Source organism: Scedosporium apiospermum (genome assembly GCF_000732125.1).
Source record: "Scedosporium apiospermum strain IHEM 14462 chromosome Unknown SEQ_SAPIO_0132, whole genome shotgun sequence".
NCBI lineage: Eukaryota > Fungi > Ascomycota > Sordariomycetes > Microascales > Microascaceae > Scedosporium > Scedosporium apiospermum.
In genome coordinates this window covers 595,742-612,812 of record NW_015971833.1, presented here as the reverse complement: position 1 = coordinate 612,812, position 17,071 = coordinate 595,742, and the positions used below count along the sequence as shown (strand labels likewise).

At 53.3% G+C, this 17,071-nt stretch overlaps 2 protein-coding genes and 1 pseudogene across 2 annotated transcripts; 1 reads left to right on the top strand and 2 right to left on the bottom strand.

The window, feature by feature from the left end:
- Positions 1-1,670: 1,670 nt before the first annotated feature.
- Positions 1,671-4,913, top strand: SAPIO_CDS8913 ([RNA-polymerase]-subunit kinase; the record flags this gene model as incomplete). The annotated part of the gene is made up of 5 exons (XM_016790439.1): positions 1,671-1,760; positions 1,854-2,109; positions 2,427-2,730; positions 2,809-4,608; positions 4,670-4,913. The coding sequence occupies 5 exons, from the start codon at positions 1,671-1,673 to the stop codon at positions 4,911-4,913; spliced, it is 2,694 nt and encodes an 897-aa protein (XP_016639742.1).
- A 1,433-nt stretch (positions 4,914-6,346) lies between these two features.
- Positions 6,347-8,083, bottom strand: SAPIO_CDS8912 (annotated as a pseudogene; the record flags this gene model as incomplete).
- Positions 8,084-11,378: 3,295 nt separating this feature from the next.
- On the bottom strand, positions 11,379-15,366 carry SAPIO_CDS8911 (uncharacterized protein; the record flags this gene model as incomplete). The annotated part of the gene is made up of 5 exons (XM_016790438.1): positions 11,379-13,318; positions 13,534-13,589; positions 13,872-14,503; positions 14,613-14,940; positions 15,299-15,366. The coding sequence occupies 5 exons, from the start codon at positions 15,364-15,366 to the stop codon at positions 11,379-11,381; spliced, it is 3,024 nt and encodes a 1,007-aa protein (XP_016639741.1).
- Between the last annotated feature and the right edge of the window lie 1,705 nt (positions 15,367-17,071).

Sequence of the window (17,071 nt, the reverse complement as noted above, 5' to 3'; positions counted from 1 at the left end):
TATGGGCTCAAAGGAGTTGTGTGGAAACATAGCCGTCTTATTTTTCCTCAAGTGTCGCCTTCATTAGCGGATATTGCTATAACAGCACCGGCACGGACGAGCAGAGCACGCATTGCGCGGAACCATGGCGCATGGCCTCCGTACCAGGGACAACATCGACTTGTCGCTCATATCCTGGTTTCTAACATGCCCGGCCTTAAAATGTTGGCGGAAGATGGTGGCCTTGTCTTTCTCCACCCCTCTACTATCGCCTCCCGTCAGCCACCCCTCATTAGAGCGCCAAACATCAACCAAACATCACCACATGCACCTCTGTATCCGCTAAGGTAAGGTGGGAATAATTCGGCATCGGATGCGGTGCTTTGAGCTACGTCAATTTTTCAGGACCATCTGAAAAGCCTTGCCACTACTGAGCGCTATCGCGACACAGCATGGATGTGGTACTGGTGGTATGGAAGCAAACCAGGAGGCCAAATCTTGGGCTCTGGTTCACGCAGTTAGGCGTGGTGGGTGGATGGAACTCGTAAAGCTTTAGTACATAGTGATATTCGTCCATGACCTCTTTGGCGCCGCCCTACACGACGCTGATCTATGCTTGGGCTTGGGTATATCTTGCTATGCGTGTTTCGCATGCGTGGCCGGGGGCAGGGCCCATCTTTAGCAGATGAGGTTAGACTGCTCTCTACTGGGAGGAGTTTCTTTTGTGGTGAGGCTTGATTCAAATCTCTGCCTTGTTGGAACATGGGTTGTGTCCTGCAAGGCTGCGGTACCCCCACGTTTCTGGATTTTCGAGATTTGAACCGGATGATGTTGCAGTCTGTCTTCTGCATCTCGATACCAGTCCACAGAGGGAGTACGACTGCCGCCGATCTCTGTGACAGGCAGTGGGCCAAGGCTTTAGTTGCTTCACTAAAATGGTGGGCGCGACAGGGTGGAAAGTACGTATGAGAGAGCATATCGAAGTTTGAGTGCGGACTGGGATTCGTTTGATTTATCTGAGCGAATCCTATTCCGCAACGGCCGCAACGAAAGCCGGTTAGGTTGCGTCTCGAGGAAGGAGAGGGCCCGAACCCCTTGTCGTTTTTGCTCGACTTTGGAAAACTCAGCCTGGCCTGGCCTTGAATTGGGTCACTTCCTGGTTTCCATTTCACAACCACACGTATCACGACCGACTGCTGGATGCACTGCATGCGCGTCAACTAACCACTTCGCCACCCTTGCCCTGTCTAACCAACAACCCGCACAATCAGCACTGCCATCTCGACATTGATCTTTCTCCCCCTTTAAAAAAAAAGGAATTTAAGCAAACTGCAAATCCAAATTTTGGGGAAATTTGCGGCTCTTGACTCCAATACTGAGGCAAGTTGACTTGGCGCTTTGGGAGCCTTGAGGCTGCCCGGAGAAACACCGGGATAGGCCCGCTTATTCCAAGGCTATTCGCGGCAAGGTACCCAGGTACCTTCTGGCTTGTCCAGAAAACTCAAAATCCACTCGAGTCTTAGCGATGAACTCCTCATTCCGTTCTTCGGGCCGCAGTCAGAGTGCTCGACATGCTGCCATGAAACACGATAGAGACCACGGCGACGAGCGTAGAGAAAGAGGCAGATCTGGCCGAGGAGCAGTAGATTCTCGACGGTCCGTTTCCCCTCAAGCTCGTCGACCACGCACCGATGATCATCGAGACGTCGATTACCCTCGCCACGATTCGTCTTTCCGATCAGACTCCCGCAACCGCCATCCTCGAAGATCGCGCGACGACAGTAAGCACCGTTCCGGTCGACGGTCCGTGAGCAGAGACGGAAGGCATCGAGCACAGGATTCCTCCCCGCGATATTCGGACAATCGCGGTGCAGCGCCGTCACGAACGGACGAACATTCACGCGAGCGATCACGACGTTCAGACGCCCCCGGAGGAGGAGGCAACTCCATCGGAGGCGCAGGCTCGAAACGCCACAGGAGTCGAAGCCCTCCATCGGCAAACTCTCGACGGAAGAGATCTCGACGGGCTGGCCGTAATAAGAGACGGTCGAAACACTCTCCCGAATTCGAGAGGCTCGAACTCCCGCGTCGAAATCGAGATAGGCATCGGTCGCCGCGCCGGCGTGGTAGGTCAGGCGAAAGGATTGATAGAGATACTGATTCTGTGTACGACCGGGCCACTCCCGAGCGACGACACGCCGAGGAGCGAAGTTTCCGTCGTGGCGGGAGCGAGACTCGGAGCCACGCATCCTACGGAGGCTCTAGGCTATCCTCCCCAGTCCTAGACCGAAGTCCCCTGTCATCCCCTTCCCGTAACACATCACGAGATAGAGCCGTTAGGTCTCCTAGCGTCGCGTCTAGAGGCCGAGCCGATCCAAGTCTCCACCATCCCGATAGCCGTCGAGTTGCTTCGCCACCTGGACAACACCGCTCCCGAAATCGAAAAGGTCGGTCTCGAGAGGATCGGAAGAAGGATAGTAGCCAACCGGCTGCTACGGGGGCCAACAGCGTCGAGGTCAGCATGAGCTCTCGAGGCGGAGGAGGCAGTTTTCGGGGCGGGTACCCCTCGCAGCCGGGTCCGGGCCCGTTCCCGCATAAAGGCCCATTCGGCAATGACCCCCGAACAAACTATTCTCAATCATCGACGCCTAATTCATCATACCACAACTCCCCGACGTCACAATCCTCATCCTATGGTACTGGCCAGGCCCGCCCTGGCTGGAACGGCCAACAATTCTCACCTTCTCACCCGTAAGTTCTTTGATTGTTTGCATGTGCAGGTTGATGGATTGTGGTGATTCATGGCTAACGCGATGATGCCTCTCTCAGACAACAACAGCATCCTGGCCCCTTTCCCCCCAATGGGCCCAACTCATCATCCTTCAGCCAGCCGCCCCCTACTGGCCCACAAGGCCACTACTATTCGAACCCCTCCAGCCACTCTCCTCCTCACTCTGCTCCTACAGGTCCGATGAACCCACATCCTCCGAACTACCGGGGCGGATACCGAGGGAGCTCCGGTTCTTATCGCGGCGGTAACCAGTTTGGTTCTGCTCGAGGAGGCCATCGAGCTCCTGGTTTCAAATCTGGCCAGTGGAATCCCCCGACCGGGCCTGCGCAGAGTCCGCACTCCACCCCGTCGAGTGCTGCGACTCATGATGCAGCTCCAGGTCCAGACAGCAGGCGGAATGAGGCAAGCGATGCCAATGAGGGCAACTCCCATCCGCAGCACTCCGATGAGATGCAGATTGACGAGCCAGCGCCAGAAAGCCAACCGGACCCGGCCTCGCAACAACCTGCCCCTCCTACTGGGCCCAGCAATAATAATAGTACGACACCTGGTACGGCCAGAGCTCCGCCCACGGGACCAAGTTCGTCCAAGTTCAGCTTTTCTTTCAAGCTGGCAAGCAAGCAAACCACAACACACCCCAAACCAGAGATCTCACAAAAGTTCAATGCCATGCCCACAGCAAAGCAACCTCCTACTCAACCCCAGAACCATAATCAGCAACAACAACAACAGCAATCACAAAAGTCAAACAAGGACCGTGACCGTGATTTCCCCAAAGGAGTACCAACAGAACCTGCCTCATCAAGGGCTGCGAGACGGAACCAAGAACCTCCCCAGAAGCCTATTGTAAGGACACGCAAAGTTAAGAAGATTGAGAGGCGCCTCCTTGAGCGGCCAAAGCTTGATCCAGCATTTGCGACATCCAAGTCTGTCTTCTTCAGGAAGCCTGGCAATGAATCTGTTGTGGGGTCTGGCACTTATGGTAAAGTGTTTAAGGGCCTTCATGTCTACACTAATACTGCAGTTGCCTTAAAGCGCATCCGCATGGAGGGAGAGCAGAATGGGTTCCCAGTCACAGCAGTGCGCGAGGTCAAGCTTCTCCAGTCGCTGAGGCATGTCAATATTGTCAACCTCATGGAGGTGATGGTGGAGAAGAATGACTGTTTCATGGTCTTTGAGTATCTTGCCCACGACTTGACAGGACTCCTGAATCACCCGACTTTCAAGCTTGACGATGCCCAGAGAAAACATCTCTCGAAGCAGCTATTTGACGGTCTCGACTACCTCCACGGCAGAGGCGTGTTGCACCGTGACATCAAAGCGGCGAACATCCTAGTCAGCAAAGAAGGCATCCTCAAACTCGCAGATTTCGGCCTCGCCCGCTTCTATGCAAAGCGCCACCAACTCGACTACACGAACCGCGTCGTCACCATCTGGTACCGCTCCCCCGAGCTCCTCCTCGGCGAGACCCAATACGGCCCGGCCTGCGACATCTGGAGCGCCGCCTGCGTGATGATGGAGATCTTCGTCCGCAACGCCGTGTTCCCAGGAGACGGCACAGAAGCGAACCAGCTCGAGCGCATCTACGCAGTGCTAGGGACGCCGTCACAGGCCGAGTGGCCCGACATCGTGGAGATGGCGTGGTTTGAGCTGCTGAGGCCGCAGTTCAAGGTGAAGAGGACGTTTGAGGAGAAGTTTCGGGGGAGGTTGTCGCCGGCGGCGTTCGAGTTGCTGGAGTCGATGTTTCGGTATGATCCGGCGAAGAGGCCGACTGCGAGTGAGGTTTTGGCGCATCCGTACTTTACGACGGAGGATCCCCCGCCTCGGCAAGCAATTGAGTAAGTTTTACACAAGCCAAGTATTTTTCACGCTATGTGTAAATATCTAACAGGTTTACAGGCTCAAAGACATTGACGGCGATTGGCACGAGTTCGAGTCCAAGGCCCTCCGGCGCGAAAACGAACGCAAAGAAAAGGAAGCACGCAAGGCAGCCGCCAAGGAAACCTACCTCCGAGAGAAAGAAGGGCGAGATCGGGAGAGAGACCTCAAACGGACCATACACGACCAGGGTGACGACCACGCCAGGGAATCCAAGAGGCAACATACGGACAGACCGCCAAGCCGGAGCCACGACCCCGCTTAGAGACCGGGCGGTAATGAAGGTGCCACCATCAAGAGCAAGAGCTCTTCGGGCTACGGGCTGAGATGGTAGCTTGAGAGCTTTTTGCTGTTTCCATTTTCTTTTCTTCCTTTCCGTCGGCCATGGGCGTTTCTTATTAGTTGGTGGGGTTGGCTCCTTACTCTTTAGTCTTCTCTCGCGGCGTGGACCTGCCCCTTTCTGTCTCTCTTCTTTCGCTGTTGCATTATCCAACGAGCCTTCGTTTGGAGAGAGCTCCCGCGCCTCTTATTTTGACTTCTTGTTGGTGATGCGGAGGTACCTTGCTTGTGTACGAATAAGAAAAAAAAAACATATGGGATACCTAAACGGTTGCGAGGCGCGAGGGGCCAGGCTATATGTATAGAACTCGGAAGAAAGTGAGAGAACGCGCGAGGTGAGAGGAGGTTTAGTTATAAAGCTCTATGTACGAGTAGGCTGCATAGATGATGCTGGATGATTGATAATGCAAGAGTCTACGAAGCAATCCTTAGGTCTTGGGGCTCTGATCAGGTTTTGATTTAATGTCCTAGTGAGTGCAGGTTCGATGTTGAGAGAGCTCATTGCCAGCTTCTCTCATCCTACGACATTCGACTGTTCTAGCTGATGAGTTCCTTCATAATTAAATTCTGAGTTCTCAAGTGAAGAATGGGAATGGTTTTGAAATGCTGTTAAATCCCCTTGTCAATTTTAATATTCTATTTTAACCTTCTTTAACCTTCTTTCAAGCCAATCTTTCTGTGTCCCTGGAGCAGATAAGCTTCCTCCAAAGTAGCTTCATATTAAGCAAGCCTGGTAACCAAAGTCGAGACGGGTAGGGAGAAAACATCGACAGACTAATAAAAACATGGGTGAGAGACCGTAAAGTTGGAAAAACATCAAGGATGGGAGCCATCGGGCAACTAGATGTTAGTGAGGCGATATCAAAACCCAATTTATATTCAACTCCCCTCCCAATACATTTTTATTTTCCAGTCCTCCAGGTTTCATCCAGCCAGTAACAATATATCAACATGTATACATACACGTTCCTTCTGTGTCCTTCTTCACATCCCAAGACAAAGTCAAGACTATAATTCCCCGTAACCACAAGGCTAACCGAGACCATGTCTAGGGAAGGGCAAGGTGACACAACATGGAAGAAACAGACGTAGAGCAGAAATAATAATAAAAAAAGAATCGTAACTTCGTTAGGGTATCATCCTCTTGAATCCAGTCTCTTTGCTTTTGAGGGAACCAAGGCCTGAAAAAGAAAAGAAAAAAAGAGAGGAGGAAAAAGAAAATAAAGTAAAAATAAAGTAAAACCGACAGAATCCCCAACTTACACCGTCCTCTTTATTTCGTCGTCATTCGTGAGCTTCATTTCTTCATCACAGACATCTCAGTCTCACCATCTTGATAGGCGAGGTGGCCCCATAGGTCTACATGGGTCTTTCCACCCCCTTGCCTTTAACGTCACCTTTGTCCTCCTCGGAGCTCTTGAGCAATTCCCTCAGGCTCCCCTCGGCGTGACTCGTCTTGGGTCCTGACGCACCGGGCGTGGCAGGCCTCCACCAGATCCAGCCGGTGAGGTTCGACAAGATACCTTGCTGCTGAGCGGTGGCCGTATTATTATGGCTTTCTCCCTTTGTCTTCAACTTCGCGGAGGTGGCTGCGTCGCCGCTAGCAGCAGATTGGTCGGCAACGGGGCGAATCTCGAGATAATTCGTCGAGGTCTGGGGCCGAGCCGGTTCACTGATCAATCCCGGCGCCGAAGCCTTCGGCGAACTTGCGCTGCGGCCCCTGGAAGCCGTAGTGCCAGTGGTTGTTATAGTAGCAGTAGTTATTCCATGCTGGCGTGTATTCTCGATGACGACGGCGGCTAACGAGACTGATTTCCTCCTTGGCTGCACCTGCTGCGTTTCCTGCCCTGCTTCTCCACTTGTGTCCTCGGGTTTAGCAGTGGGTGCATTCTCCCCGCTGGCGGTAGCATCTCCCTCAGTCGAAGAAACGGGCGACGAGCTCCCAGATCCTTTCCTCGCGGCGGCCCTGTTCCTTACATCCTCGGCAATCTCGGCTGCCGACTTGTGCTTCTTGGACTTATCTTCCTCAGAGGACCGGCTCGACGACATGATAGTCTCGAGGGTCCCGACGGCGACGCTGCGTCTCCTCATGCCGGGCCGCCGCCTCCTGCCATGCCTCGCCATCTGGCGCTCGTCGTCAGACGATACGGCTTGGAGAGTCGGGCCTTGGGGCGGCTGCTGGAGATTGGGGGCTGAGACGGCGGCCAAGAACGACTCGCCCGAGCCATGGGGTGTCTTGTGGACCTCGTATTGGTTACTCAACGAGTACCTCGAACGGGCACAAATCTCGGCGATGCGGTCGAGGTCGGCACTGATGCTATGACCGGCGTCGTCCGGTTCGATGCTATTCATGAAGCTCTTAAACGTAAATGCCTCGAGGGGAGGTAGGCTGCCAGCAGCGACGGCGGCGGCAGCGGCATCTTCGCGGGCGCCCTTGGCGCGCTTCTGGGCCTTGGATCTCGCGATGCTCAACATACCATACTTCGGGGACGAAGTCGAGCTCGAAAAGGGTATTATGCGACGCACAACGGAGCCTGCGCTAGATGGTTTCGAGGATTCGGGGTACGAGGAGCCGCGACGATGTTGGTGATGGTGGTACTGGTGGCCCGAATTTGAGGCTGAAGAGGCTGGTTGGTTCGGAGGCGGGCCGGGGTAAGTTCGTACGATGACTGGCCGGGAGTATGTACTACTCTGGGCACCGGTAGATTTCGCGTATCGATGTCGCGATGGGTAGTGGCTGTTGAGCTGGCGTAGGGCGGAGGTCCTGTCGGCGGCGGTAGAGTCGTCAACGGGGATGGGTTTCCCCTCAGCAGTGGAGTGGATTAGTGAGGTAGACGAGGCATTCGGCTGAAAGAGAGGAGGGAAAGCGATGGGTATCGAATGCCGTCTGGTGCTGCTGCCTGGGGACGAGCGAGGCGGCGGTCTTTGAGGCGAGAGCTGAGGAGTGGTGGTTGGTAGAGGAGGGAAGGGTGTCGTGGGCTCCCAGCCTTGGGGGGGATCAGGCTGGTGTTGTGTGTCGATTTGAGAAGGTGCGGAAGGCTCTGGGGCTGGGAGAGGCGACGGAGACGAGGGTACAGCCAGCTGGTCGGGGGACATGGTATAAAGGGAGGCGAAATGCGGGATGTGGGTGTGGGTATGCTCTATATCAATATGTGTGTGTGCGTGAATGAAGTCAGAGATGTACGAGGGGGGGAGTATGTGTGGGCCTGGGTGGATTGCTCTGCGTTGCGCTGCGTTGAGCTGCGCTCCCTGCGCTACGTTGTGTTGCGTGCGTGGGCGGGCTGGATTCGTGGAGCGGTAATTGATCAAATATCAATTTGTGCGTGTCATGAGCGATTTGATATTTGATGGCGCGTGGGTGTGCTGTACGATCAGGAGCAAACCCAGCAGCGACTTTCCATATTGGACAGTCGGCACGAAAAGAGAGGGCAAAAAAGGAAGGAAAAATTAATAAAAGAAGAAGGAAAGAAGAAAAAAAGAAGAAAGCAGCCAGTAGGATGATGACGGGCAGAGCGTAAAGGTGTGCGTTGTCCGGTTCCCGGTTCTTCAACGAGTCTCTGGTTGCCGTGATTTGTTGGTATGCAGCGGGTAGGCGGACGTGGCGTTCTGGTGAGGCGGGAGGGGTAAATCTAGACAGGGCCGGGCCAAGTCGACAGAGGATTGTAAAGTGGGATTAGAGCAATCAGAGGCGATGGGCGATGGGCGATGGGCAACGATAGGGGCCAGAGATTGAAAAGGAGGCAGAGGAGAGGATCAATAATGATCAATACAGGGAGAGAGTACTGAGGTAGAGGCAGCGAGCGGCAGGGAATATGCGGGCCTCGCTGCAGGTAGAGAGCGTGTGGAATTTAGGACAGCATCAGAGATGAAGCGGGATTGGATCAGGGATTGGGGGCGTGCGCATGGACATTCAATGGGTTTGTATTTGGTGAGGAACAAGTAGATGTGGACGAGCAGGTTTGTCCAGTCTAGACCGTGGCGGCACGGTGGAGAAAAGTAGAAAGTAAACGACCTGAAGACGTGGTCGATGGTTGAAGGTCGACGGCTGAGGGCCGAGGGACATGGGACGTGGGACGTGGACTTTTACGAGAGGCTCGCTCGGGTTGGCATTGCAGCACAAAGATGGGACCGTGAGCCGTTCAAATTGGATGTGAGCCGCGGACCGGGACCGGAGAGAAACCGAAGATGTGGATTCTGGGTTCTGGACTGTGGAGGTGGACCGCCCCCGGATTGCTGGATTGCTGGTTGCTGGCTTAGTTGGGGTGGCAGTACAATGCAGTGTATGACAAGAGAGGGACGGAGGAGCGTAGTGCAGTGTAGGCTTGAGCGGGGTGAGGCCAGCGAGCCGCAGCGGAGTTGATTTCGATGGAGATGATGATCTCTGACTGTAGGATTGATGAAGTTGAAGAGAGGTGAAGATGTGAAGATGAAAAGGAGACTCGAATTGAAACGAGGGAAAATACTGATGACAGCAATCCAGAGAGCGAGGAAAGTGGAAGGGGCGAGGCGAGCGTAAGAACCCAGGACGAGGGACAAGCGACAAGGAAGGAACAAGTGACAAGTGACAGGGGCAGAAAGAAGGTGCTTGGGGGGTTGAGACTGGCTCCTTCCATGTTCCTTCTTCACACGAAGAAGTGAGCAAATAATCGGGAAGGAGGAGTCGAATTCCAAACCAATGAAGAAAGAAACACTAGAGAGGGCTCATGCTCGGTCTCTGGACGCAACTTGCAGTATCAGTACAATACTTTGTAGTACTTGACTTTCTGTAAACACTACCTCCAGCGGTTTGTTTGTATCGAGTTCAAAATGTTGTGACGTGTAAGGCTGAGATTGACTGGCAGCACTCGAGCTTTGACAGACCACACTCTGGAGAGCCAATTGGCGGGACGGAGAGCCGAGGACGAGGGGTAAATTAGAGTGTGTGCCACCACTAAAATGCCAGTCCAGTGCCTGGTCAAGCCGAACTTGAACTCGACGTCTCAAACAAAGTACAGGTACAAATCGAATCAAAGTCTACTCATACAATTGTACGAAACAATATCCGGAGCAATTGATGCCTCCATCCAACTCCATCAAACTAGTTCTTCAGTCGAGTGTCAATTGTAGTGGGGGTCAGCAGCTCATCCCTCATCTCTCTCAAGTGCTCCGTGATGTTGATGTTGTTGATGTTGTCACTGATACCATCGACATGCTCTTGGTGGCCAGTCGGAACACCTTTTATTTCAAGCGACTTTCAGCATTGGCATTTCCTCGACAGAACCAAACTGCTTGCTTCAATTCCATTTGATGTGCCTGTGCAGTCGTGCAGTGTTCGAGGCCTTTTAGTTCTCACCAAAATGCTGGCAAACCTGCAGCTCAACCCATCCACGTCCCCATTCGGCATTCCCTCCTGCACGCCTTCGTGGCCGTCGTTCAAAGGCCAGTTTTGTCCAACAGAAATAATGTAGACTATATTGAGGAGAAACATAGAACCAATTGTATCACTCCTGCTCGAGATATTTATTTTCTTCCTTTTTCCTTCTTTTCTTTCTGTCCGCGGCTTGTCGGGAAAGGCACCTGATGGAAGATGGAAAGCTCCAAGTACGGAGTACAGACTCCATCACAAGGATTACTAAAGAAATGTAAGTACAGATATACTCTGACCGAGGACTTTGGAATTGTCAAGCGTCCTGCGATGATAGACGATGTCCGAATATGATTTTGACAACAGTGTGAGTGTGGAATCAAAAACCTGTGCCGCAACGGGATGCGGCTTTTTGCAGCGTTCTTGCCATTGCTTTTTCGGTCAACCCCACCTCGGCCATGAAGCACAATCTTGATGTGATATAACCTTCTCCTCCGACTAGCAAACCACATCTTCGATCGAATTCAACAATCTAGCCTAAACCTGCATATTCCATCTGCCTTCAAATCACCTAGAGATGTAAAGGGACCCCACACGCAGAAAATGCCTCTCTTCAATCCTAATACATAAATGACCCATCACTTCTCTTCGCCTTAGTACCTCACTGAAAAACTTCGTGCTTTGTACGAGGTAGACTCATCAAGGAATAGCATGTGTGACGGGTGGGAGCAGACTTGGAACGGTCCAAATCCCATGTGCGACTCGTCACAACTTCCAAATTGGGAAGGGGGATTGACACGCAGCTATCCGGAGTCACGGGCTAGGCCAGACCAGACCAGGCCGTGTGCATGTGCGGAGAACCTCGGTGAAGGGGAAAAGTGGCCTGCTTAATCCAGATCTATTTCTCTAAACTACTCCAGAGACCAACCTCTTCACCGCCTCGCCTATCGTCGGGGTATAAGATATCCAATATAGGCATAGTCTCTCCCGATAACATCTCAATCCGCTATCACATACCCAAGAGAGGTCCCTACCCATCACATCCCATCACACCAATCCAACCCTCCACTGCCGCCACCGATCCCTCCTCCCCTCCCAATCATCCTCCGTCCCAATAGCCCCTTCCTCCTCCATATCCGCCGCCTCCTCCAAAACTCTCCAATCATACACCTCAATATACTCCCTCCCGCCCCCGCGAAGCCGTAACGGTCTCGCTTCAATTTTCCCCAGAAACTCCATCGTCTCCGCTCGCCCCTCCGCATGCTGCATGTCCACGAAGCAAATCCTGGTGGCGCCGTCGTCCTTCGGTCGGCTGTCCGGGTCGTCCGGCAGCCAGGCTTCGTGGTCGGCGACGTAGTTGCGGATGCCGTGGCGGGGGAGGAGACGTTCTGTGATGACTTTTCGGCGGGCTACGCGGGGGGAGAGGAGGACGGTGCGGTTGTAGAACCAGCAATTTGAGCCTAGGATCTTGCAGAGGCGTTGTACCCTTTGCTTTTCCCTTGAGATATCCTTGCCCTCGTCTTCGCCCTCACTGTCTGGGATCTCGATAATCTCGGGGCACTTGTTGTGAATCTCGGTCACGGGAGTAGAAGCCGGAGGTACGGCCGGTGATGAAGGAACGGCGCTAGCTGTAGCCCTTGCCGTCGTAAATGAAGCAGGGCTTGAAGGCTCCGTTGCCGGCGGTACCCTCCGGTTTTCTTGTAATAGGTCCTCACTCGATACCTGGCTGTGGGACGTAAATGATCCCCGAAAACTATTTGTGTGTTGAGAGCCATTGCAATTGGAGATCTCCCCCAGGGGCTCTCTTTGCGACTCCCGCAAAGGAGAAGCCTTGGAAACAGGCGATTTGCCCCGGCGCTTAGCAGGCGGCGAACTGCCGTAGATATCCCCCAAAGATCCGTCGGGCGATTGCATCTTCCGCTTCCCCTTAGGCGCTACATGGCGACCGCCGTCTCCAGCCCCGCCCTGCGATCTCGAGGGTGAACTGGGCCTGGGATCTATCGGCGACGTAGGAGGCGTCGTTGCTACTATTATGACGGAGCTCGTTGCTGATTTCTGACTGCTGCCACTTCCCTCGGAACTCGGCGGTGGTGCTGGCGGCATCATTTTCTCACCTTCGCAGCCTACTCTCTCCGGCTTCCTCGGCCCTGGCGATGGCGTAGGCGCCTCCGAAGCCGTCGTCTGCGTCACCCAATCCACAGCCACGCCCTTCGGATCCGCGTTCTCCAACTTCCTCACCCATTCCAACAACTCCTGACTATCCTCATCCTCCCAAGGCCGCTCCGCCATAGCCTTCTCCGCAACCCCCTGCAACTCATCAAAAGTCATCGTATCCTCCACGTCCCGATCGAAATGCACCTTCGTGACGGCGGGGAACCGCGGTGTGAGAAACCCCACGTTTCCGGGTTTCTCAAACGCGAAGCACCGGACGTCGAAGATGAGCGGTCTCGTGAAGACGAATGTGGGATTTTTGCCCCCGCAGATGCCCTCGGGCATGTTGAGTTTTAGGGAGCGGTTTTCTTTGAAGGGCACTGGGTTGGGGAGGCAGTGGGACTTGACGATTTTGAGGTGCGGGGCGTCTGGCTCTACCACTGCGACGACGGTATATTCGGGGAGGGTATTGTTGTCGTTGGCTCTGTTGAGGCTGGCCTTGCTGTGTATGCAGGCTAGGTAAAAGTGAGTCCACTCAAGGTTGGGGATCAACAGGGATTTGGCCCTCCGAGCGTCGTACCGCGCTCCCACTACGGCAAAATCGCCGATCTCTCCGAAGTTGCCGACGTACTCCTTCTTGAATTTGATGGGGCTGCCGGTGAAGTCGGCCCGGGGCTCGCCACTTAGGTCGAGGAACGGCTCGTCAGGTTTTAGGACCAGTCCTTCTTCCCTTGCTTGGATGGCTTTTGAAAACATGTTTCGTAAGTCGGACGCTGCTTGGGGCTTGTTGAAATCGAGAATCCGTCTTTCAACGAGTTCCGCATATCCAGGGTGCACTGTAAGTAGGTTTTTCAGTCTCTCAAATCGTTCGGAGTGCCGCACCCCTAGGAGGGAGTCATCGTCTATAAGGAGGACATCGTAATATATAATCATTAGGTGTTCGTAACTCCTCGGCCTGCACACTCTTATCAGCAAAGGGGTAGTTCTCCTGAGATGAGAGAGGGGCTGGGCTGGGCATCTTTACGGAGAATCCATCTCATTGCCGATATACCGTCCTGATCTGGTGACGTGGTTTCGAATTTTGTGGAAGGGGAGGACTCTTCGCTCCTGCGTTCGTTCAGTGTGAGAACTCTCATGTTCCTAAGGATAGTCTGACAGCTTGAGTTTTGACTTACATGGTCGCTATATACCACTAGTTCACCTTCTAATATGCAGCCCTTGGTGATTTTGCAACTGGGTTTGCCAATATCTAAAGACTCTCGGATAACGCTGCGCCAGGAGATTACCAATCAGCGACGCAGACAGGCATTGGCGACGCGATAGCAGGGGATGGACATGTGTATATATGCTCGTGAACAATATGCTCGTGAACAAGAAACCGCAACTTACCCATGAAGACGTGCCTTGTCATCCGTGCTATCCTTCCCACTCTTGGAAAATATCTGGATACAGTCGCGACCTTTACTCAGATCGATGTGTATCTGGCAGTACTCCCCATCGACTTTCTTCTCGACGCTCATGAAGCCATGGCCTATATCCAGACAATGCTTGATACTCCGGCCCTTGCGCCAAAACGGTCTTCCAACCTTGGTGCCGAGCACGGGTCTCAGATGGCGGAGGACGACCTGCGTATTCCACGGGCGAGACCCACGACCGCCGTCGCCATATTCGGCGCGCTCTGCTTTCAAAATATTCTGCAAGACATTCACGGCGGCTGGGAAGTTGTCCAGTACCTTGAGGATGCGAGGTAATAGAGAATGGTAACTTTGGAAAATCAAAGCTTCGTCGATTTCAACGGGGCGGTAGTCTTTTAGGACGAGACGCGTAAACCACTTGGCTTCCAGCGGCGACAATAGCATATAGATTGCCTCGAGCTCATTGCGATCGGACTCGGTAAGCGTAGAAGCCGTTTGCGTTGCCGTTCTGCGTACTTTTAGGCAGCTGGAGCTAATCCTTGACGCTACGGCATGTAGCAGGTTGTCGACCTCGAGAAGGCTCACCGGGCGGCGCGTAGGATTTGGCTATCGGACTCGCCTTTCAGCCATGCGTTCCTCGACTTTGCCTCGGGGGAAGAAGCTTCTTCTTGTTCTCCCTCCGTCCGGTGGAAGGGGAAAGCTCGGCTCCACGTACCGTTGCCTTCAAACTAGTGTATATACAGTCGGCAAGATCTACACCACTCCCCGGCACTTTATATCTACAGAGTTCCCGCACACGACTTGCCCCTAGGCGCTGGGACCGCGCAAAGATCTTCTCGAGGCGCGTCTCCTGGATATAGTACACGCGATCGGTGCGTCTGGCGGGGAGCAGAGTCGAGAGGAGGGCGGCGCCGGCGGAGGTATCGAGGGAGTTGATGAGGTCACGATGATAAGCGAACCAGCGCTGGATGGTGTTGCGGTTCTGGTCTGGTTTTCCGGCGATGCATTGGTCGTAGAGGGTGTCTAAGAGCTTGCAGATGTCACTGAATAAGAGAGTCATCTCGAGCATAAAATAATGGCGTGCAGGTGCCCAGTGGCCGAGGCAGCGCAAAATCACAAGAGGGGAATCATGACATTGCCAGTTCAACGAGATGACGACCAAAGAGACATTAAGTACAGAGCACAGCGTTGATCGAGGGCGGGGATGCACAAAGGCAGCAACAATGGAGTCAATTCCAAGTCTTGGAATTTCAGCCCTGCAAAAAAAAAGAGAGGAAAAAAAAAAGAGAGAAAAAAAAAGAGAGAAAAAAAAAAAGAGAGAAAAAAAAAAAAAAAAACGTGGCTGGAGCCTTGGAGCAAAGCGGGAACTGTGATCCACGATGGGCACGGCGCCGAGCTCACGAGGCCTGGGGTGCTAAAATGGGCGCTAAGATGTTGTCAGAAATGGCGCTATTCGACGGGTCCGGCATGTTTTGCCTGGTGACGGAAAAGATGCACGTCCCCATCGCGACTCGACATGGGTTCTGGCGCAAGGGTTGACACGAGACTGACGCGTGTCACGTGGTTATACATAAAGGTGCCCGGTACAAATCCGAACAGGAGCAGGAAAGAGCAGCATTTCGTACTTCGCAGATTACTTCCCGTCCTCAAATGTTGGGCATCCTTCCGAAGACAGGTTCATCCCATCAGGTCTCCTCTTTCATAGGCTCTAGGCTGCATTTGGCACCACTTGCAGTATTACTGCCGTTCAAGCATTAATATCAAATTCCCGTGCATTGGCTAATGGAGGGACGGATAGGAACTCTATTGCCCCTACCATTGGCTGACCATATGGCGGAGATTGCACGTTTTCACCCATCCCATGTCTGGGTCGAACCGGCTTCCCCGTTTCTCGTTTCTGGGTCGGTCCCCTGGCTAAGGTGATCTTCCCTCGAACTCATTGACCTGATCCCGATCCACCACACTGCAGATTTCTCTGGGGCTATTGTGGACCTAGGTTGCCACCAAACCACTGCACGAGAGCATCCTAATTTTGTGCGTTCTTTTTCTTTTTCTTTTGTTTCGTTTTATATTTTTGGGGGGGACTCCTATTCGTACGAGCCAAGGACCCTGTCTGCCGTCGTATTCTACTTTGATTCGATTCTCATGCATGCGGAGATGGTTAGGGGGGCGTTGCTGGGGCAGTCCCTGGCCTGGAACTTGGAAGGACGGCACTAACGCTGCAGGTACAGAATGATGGTTGGCATTCTGAACCCGCTCTCCGAAGGTACAATACTCTGTTCCCTAACCTCAAGACACGCCATGGTTCCTAGTGCCGAGTATAACTGCAGTAGTGCACTCTGTAGTGCCGAGTTGTTGAGCGATCAACTGACGACACTGTCTCCATACTGCCACGATCTTGATCCACGCCAGCTGGAGAGTCTCCGAGAAAGCCAGTCGACTAAACTGCTCCGGGCAGACTTGGTCTCCACTACTGCACTACTGTGTGCCATGCAGGATATTGAATGCAGAGCACTTGACTTGCGTTACGGCTGCCGAGCAACTGAGCAAGTGTGCGGTTGCAGGGCGTGGCAGTACCCTCGAAGTAAACAAAAAGAGACCAGACTGGAACAAACCGAACCTGCGAAGTACGATCGCCCACTCTTTTCCCGAGCGAGTCAGCCCACTCGCTGAACAGAGACAAGACGCCCTCATGATCTTGTGACGGGTGGGTTTAGCTTCTGGGGCATCTGCTATCAACCTTATTAGCATTGATCAATGGATCCGGTAGTTTTCGTGGAAGGCTCGGAACGGGTTTTTATTAATTCTCAACGTGTCGTGCCATGCTGCCATGCTGCCATGCGGCCATGCAACCAAGAGTCTTAAAGAGTCATCTGGTCCCCCTGGTTCCTGGGCCTTTGCCTGGTTTCAATGCTTGGTTCGCTTGCTCTTGAGTTGCAGTATCATTCTCAAACTTGTGTGTATTCCTCAGTCTATCTTCCTTGTACCGACGAAACGGCAACTCTTTCTTGCAATTGGATTGGCAGTCAATCAGATCAAACCCGGAAGTCTCCCCAAGTTGTATCTTAACCGAGTATACACCAGGAACTCGAATTCTCTTTGTGATCGGCAAACAGCGTCAAGGAAAGACTTCAAGCGATTTCGTCGGACGGGACCAAGCGACATTGATTCGAC